This window comes from Odontomachus brunneus, unplaced genomic scaffold, assembly GCF_010583005.1.
Source record: "Odontomachus brunneus isolate Ranch 3 - 2012 unplaced genomic scaffold, Obru_v1 Obru_scaffold_024, whole genome shotgun sequence".
NCBI classification, from domain to species: Eukaryota; Metazoa; Arthropoda; class Insecta; order Hymenoptera; family Formicidae; genus Odontomachus; species Odontomachus brunneus.
This window is the reverse complement of record NW_022639474.1, coordinates 2648990-2654809: the sequence shown is the minus strand read 5'-3', so window position 1 is coordinate 2654809 and position 5820 is coordinate 2648990. Positions and strand designations below refer to the sequence as shown.

Genomic DNA, 5820 nt, shown 5'->3' with positions numbered 1-5820 from the left:
ATATATATATATATATATATATATATATATATATATATATATATATATATATATATATAATATATAATACATGTATAATATATACTTATGTTTTTTTATTAAATAAATAAAAGTATGTAAAAATTTTATGTAATTTCTTTCTCTGCGAAAAATGCTTTATTCTCTCTCTTTCTCTCTTTTTTTCAGTTTTTAATAAAATTAAAATTGTATTTCTTTTTTTAAAAAAAAAAGAAAAAAATTAAATTTTTTTCAGAGATTTACATTTTTTAGAATAAACTTACCCAAATTTAAATTGGATATATTCGAGAAAGTTTCCTTGGAACTGCGACAATTTGACGGTGTTGTTAATTGATAAGTGTGAAAACCGGCACTGGGCATCGTTTTTTCGGATTTCGCAACGTCTTCGGCGTCTTGGTGATCCTCCACATTCCTCCTCCGTTCGTTATTCGGTTCATCTGCTGAATTCTCAGTCTTCCTTGCCTCGTTCATCCTCTTACACGTGCGCGGCGAGTCCTGGTTGTACCGACAGGACGCTAATTTCAATTGCGCTATGATAAAACTTACTTTTCCAAAAAGTTTGAGCCTGAACAGTGACTCGAGTGTCTTATGGATCTCGAAGACTGATGAAGAATATTCCCGTGAGCAATTTGTTTTTCATTAAGTGTTCGCGCTTTCAAATGAAAAATTCCAATATTAAATAAGCGATACACACTACAAGCAGTTTGTGAAATAGTATTGAATTATTATATAGATGTACCGTTAATTTCTCCGCATTCCAGATCGCGGATGTGGCTCCCAGGTTCTCTGCAGGTCCAACATTGTCACTTTCTATAATGAAACATCGAGAGATTGGAAAGAATTTTCCATTTACTTTTCTTGTGGAACATTTGGCTTTAAGAACATTATATAAAATTAATAGAATTAAAATAAGATTAAATAAAATTAATAAGATTAAAATAAAAGTAAAATATAATTCTTAAGATAATAAAGTAAGATCAATGAGATTTCGAAATGGAGGAAAAGATAATTGATGATAAAAGCTTTACAGAGAAAGCAATTGATGAAATTAATACAGAATCCTAAATATGGATAAAATTATTCAGACGTTACCGTTCTTAAAAACATGTGTTTTGTTATTTCATTATAAATTTTATTAATTTAATTAAATCGCCAAAACAATTAATAAATTCGTGTTTCTCGATGTTTCCTAAACTGATTGAAAAAATGATTAAGAAATGATTCCGATAATTTTTTCGAAAGTTATGGGCAAATGAAAATGCGCTGGATAAAATTTACTCGTGTTTAAGATTTTGGGATTAATTGATAGAATGAATGAGTATATTAATTAAGGATAATTACGAAAATTAATTGATTAATAATTATCTATAGATAAGATTAAATGATGAAGATTATTTGACAAACTTCGTTGGGTGCCGAGAAAGTTCTGCTGCTTGGTATCATTTTTGCCGGTATTGCTCTCGTAGATCGGCGTGAGAGGCAACTCGCGCACCATCGAGTGTCTGAAAGAAGTGCATCCCACTGTCAGTTTCACCCGATCTCGTGACAAACCCTCGGGGAAACAATCTCCCTCGAGTTACCTATTCGCTTCGTTGGCGTATCTCTGAAAAATCTCGCCCAGCTCGTCCCAAGCGTCTTGATTCCACCCGATCGGCCGGTCGGATTTCACGGAGTCGTCGTCCGGGATCGAGCAGCCCGTCCTCTCGGTCCATCCTGCAGCAGCGGCCTCGTCCACCCTGTCGTGTTCTTTACGCCACGGTTCCCAGCTCGCTTTATCCTCGTCCACGGGCGTCGTCCTCTCGTGCCAGTCCTCAGACGCCGGGAACTGTTCCGGACTCGGACTGTTCTCGCTCGAGCGAGCTTCCTGGCGGACCCACGTTCTTCCGTCCCATCGTTCGCAATCGTCATCGTCGTCCTCGGCTTCGACCAGAAATACGGGTGAGGGCTCGTGACTGGAAGTGACTGTGCCGAGAGGAACCGCGATACTGGTGGTCTCGCTGGCCGCGACGGAGTAAACTGGAGTCTGGTGAGGCTGCACCCTTTCCAGGGGACTGGCAGTTTCTTCAATGACATCTTCGATGTCTACGATCATCGCTTCCGGCTCGGAGTCCACCGCGGTGTCCTCAGAGTGATCCTTGATATCCTGCGGGTTGCCTGTAGACAATAAGATATGTTAGTATTATAAATTAATTGTTAATAATTCAGATATGTGCATGTCAGTACTTAAAATAAATGTTAATAATTGAGGTACAAGCAAGTAAATTAACAGCAATTCATGCAATCTGAAGTGCACATTATTTAGTAGCTTGAAATAAATAAAGAGATTATTAATATACATATATATTTTTTTTAAATAGGTAAATTAATTAATTAAATTAATATAAATTAATAAAGAAGTTTGGATTACTTTAAAGAATTACTAATAATAACTGTGAAGGTATACAATCGTTCTTGAAGATAAGATAATGATTATAAATAAAATGCGAAATTACTGGAAACATAAAAAGATGTTTGACTATTTTTATAAATGCGAAGTGCTTACTAGAAGTTGGCAGGGCGTTTATTCGATTGTCATCTGTAAGCTTGTCCGTAGAGATCAAAGAGTGCAGACTCGTAGAACGACGAAGTGTGTACGAGCCGTCGCGCAGAGTATCTTCGAAGACGCTCCCATCGGACTTGGATCTCTTCAGGCTCCAGTGAAGCGCACGATTCTTACCTGTTCGACGACAATATCGTAATTTCATTTAGTAACATCGACAAGTGATGTCTTATTCGGATTACAGTACTTTTTAAATTGACTGAAGTTGAATCTCACTCAAAACGAACGAAGAGTGGTGATATTTTCACTCGAGTGAAATATTGCCTCTCAAAATAACAAGAATGAACATAACATAGTTGTTCATGACAATAAAAAATAACAAGTCATAGGCTTAAACAAAAAGGAAGAGAAGAGAGAAAATCGATTACTCTTACCTGTCGTATTTGGTGACTCCGTCAACGTAGCTTCATCTGAATTCTGCGCGAACGGTGTGTAACCTGGCCCCAACAGGCGGAACGTGGAGGATCTCGGTGATATTCCGCGGTACTTCTCCCAATCGTATAACTTCCTCGTGAACTCTCGAGATATGCCCTCGAAGCGATAAGAGCCGACGGAGGTGCGAATCAACACCTCGTTGCCGCAACTTACGCCTCGAGATGCAGCCGTGAATCTTGAATCCGTCGAATAGCTTAATAACTAAGACGCTCACGACATAATGTAGTTCTTTAGAATTTAACAATATAGAGCAGCTTCTTAATAGCCGAACGTCGAACTTCGTTTACGTTATTTAGATTTCTGTACCTCGAGTCGCCATCGAAGCAATCGTTCAGTTGCTTCGCGTCGCTCTCCCGGCGTTCCTTCCTGATCCTTTGGCCAAAAAGCAACAGTAGCTTTTCCAAAGCGAAGAATTCCGTCTCGTCGATGACATCGGATGTGACACGACTCGCCGTCGGTGGTTTCGGTCTCTCACTGTTTCTGCACGCGGCCTCGCCCATTCTCCTCCACGCTTCCATTCTCTTGACGAAATCCTCGCAAAGATGTTGCTTTCCGTCGCTGGCGAAGCTCCCCGCACTGCCGATACTCGCGCAACTTCCGCGAGAACTGACCGAGTTTTGATTTTTCTATCAAGTACAAGACGATTGCAACAGTTTAAGCCATTAACCGAAAATAAGGACGAAATCAAAAGTACTGTTTTGGACGAAATGCATTTGATCTTCTGGAAGGTACTTGTAAAAAACTATTAACTCTACTTACAATTAATGGAACTGTATTTACCTGCAATAATTCTACATGGGGAGAGAATATTATAGTTTTCTTTTCATATAAATTTCTTTTCGATTTTATTATATTAGATTTCTAGTAGTGCAAGAATAGACTGTCGATAAAGTCTAAGCAACATTATAAACTTCGCTAGAAACGCAAAAAAATGTTTAATAGCATATTTTAGTTTCTAAGATATAAATATCATGAAATGAAATAAAAGGAGATTATTGCAGAATTAATTATTGCAGAATATCAACCTATTTCTCAGTTACAAAATTCTATATAGTTATTTTTGCAGTTCAATCATTTTTACTACAACATTCTCTCCGTGCATGTTCTGTACTCAGAATAAAAATTTAATGTAGTCTTTTTTAAAAAAAATACGTAACGGTTTTACTCATACGTCTTTTCCTCAAGCACCAATTATGTAGTTATGCAAGGATGATTCAAATAAAGATAAAGATGAAAATGAAGAGAAAAATGAAGATAAAGATTTGATACACGATTTAAAAAATATAAATAGCACTTCGTATTTGTTTAGGAAGTCAAGCATGGCTAATTTTCTCCTCTTTAAGGATATTCATTGACAAGCTGAATTCTTAGAAAATTAAGAAAGACGCAATTAGTAAAAATAATACAACTAATAGTAAAATAAAAACTGCTTTTTAATTAATTTTAGGCACTGATAAGGCTTGGATATTTTATATAGACAGACGCGTTATGGACCATTCATTGGTAAAAAACGAAAATTCAATTATAATTTTGTGAATTGAATCATTCTTGCATAACTGTGGCAAATTATATTACTGAGGAGACTTTCATGTCATGTCAAGATTCCAGTTAAGAAATGATTCTCATTCTCATCACGCTGTCAGATTTCGATTGGTTTCCTTGAATCATTGTAAAATCGCTGCACATTTGAGAAGCAAATTCTTCAGACTCCTTCCACTAGTTTCTTCTTTCCCCGAATACCATGGATTACTCGTAATTTTACGCGATTGCTCGTGGGATCAACGTACGCCATAACACCTGGGCTCAGGTTTCGACGAGGAGCGCCAGAGCTGCCAATCGGTCAGCCGTCGACGGCTGACGCGTTGTTGCTCGATGCTCGCTCCCGACCGTCGACCCTTCTTCGCCCTCTTCCAGTCCTGCAGCTTCTTCCTGAACTCAGGCGCTAGCCGCTCCTCGTTCAGCGGCAAGCCGTCGCGGACGTTCCGCGCGGCGAGGACTCGCGGCGGATTGCCCTTCAGGCGCTCCCATTCCAGCAGCTTCCGATAAAACTCGACGCCGAATTTCTCTCGCAGCGCCTGATAGTCCCTGAGCGTTTCCGCTCGGCAGTGCTTGGTACCTGCAACGGTTTTACCGAGATCCTCGACGCTTTCGCTACAGCTGCGAGCTCGGCGCGTATCTGCGTTTACAACGAAGACATTTTATGCGAGTGCCAGAGGTGAGAGGAGAAGCGTGCGGCAAACATGTGTGAAAGAGAGAAGAGCGGAAAGAGCTAAAGGACCTTTGCAACCCTTTCTAGATGTTAGTCGTAGTTTTCTTTGTGTAAAGAAGCGTTTTTTCTCCGTACAGCTTCAAGCCAGAGCCGAAGAAGCTTATGTGAATACATGAGTACAGAATGAAATATGTTCTTTATGTAACAAGTATTATTATATTTTATATATAATATTAATAATATGTATTATTATATTTTATATATAATATTAATAATATGTATTATTATATATTAATAATAGTATTATTATATTTTATATATAATATTAATAATATGTATATAAAATGCATATTTTATGATTTTGTATGAAAGCAGTTATAAAAAGTATAGAGAAGATATCATTTTTAATATAGAAGTATAGAGAAGGAAAAAATATATGTGTGTACAGATTTCATTCTTTACGCGACAAGTATTATGTATTATTATATTTTATACATTTTAATAACATATATATATATATATATATATATATATATATATATATATATATATATATATA

The 5820-nt window shown here is 37.3% G+C and overlaps 1 protein-coding gene across 2 annotated transcripts in view; it reads right to left on the bottom strand.

Annotated features, from left to right (window-relative positions):
* The window catches only part of LOC116842305, a 15055-nt gene that overhangs the window by 3314 nt on the left and 5921 nt on the right, over positions 1 to 5820 (bottom strand). The window contains exons 5-12 of one of the 2 annotated variants that reach the window (XM_032811313.1): positions 4840 to 5228; positions 3359 to 3678; positions 2992 to 3227; positions 2561 to 2734; positions 1599 to 2172; positions 1423 to 1520; positions 758 to 828; positions 282 to 513 (exon numbers count right to left, since the gene is read on the bottom strand). In XM_032811313.1, the coding sequence (XP_032667204.1) occupies positions 282 to 513; positions 758 to 828; positions 1423 to 1520; positions 1599 to 2172; positions 2561 to 2734; positions 2992 to 3227; positions 3359 to 3678; positions 4840 to 5228 (2094 nt within the window). The remainder of the gene's footprint in view (positions 1 to 281; positions 514 to 757; positions 829 to 1422; positions 1521 to 1598; positions 2173 to 2560; positions 2735 to 2991; positions 3228 to 3358; positions 3679 to 4839; positions 5229 to 5820) is intronic. The other variant, XM_032811314.1, reaches the window with a different exon arrangement.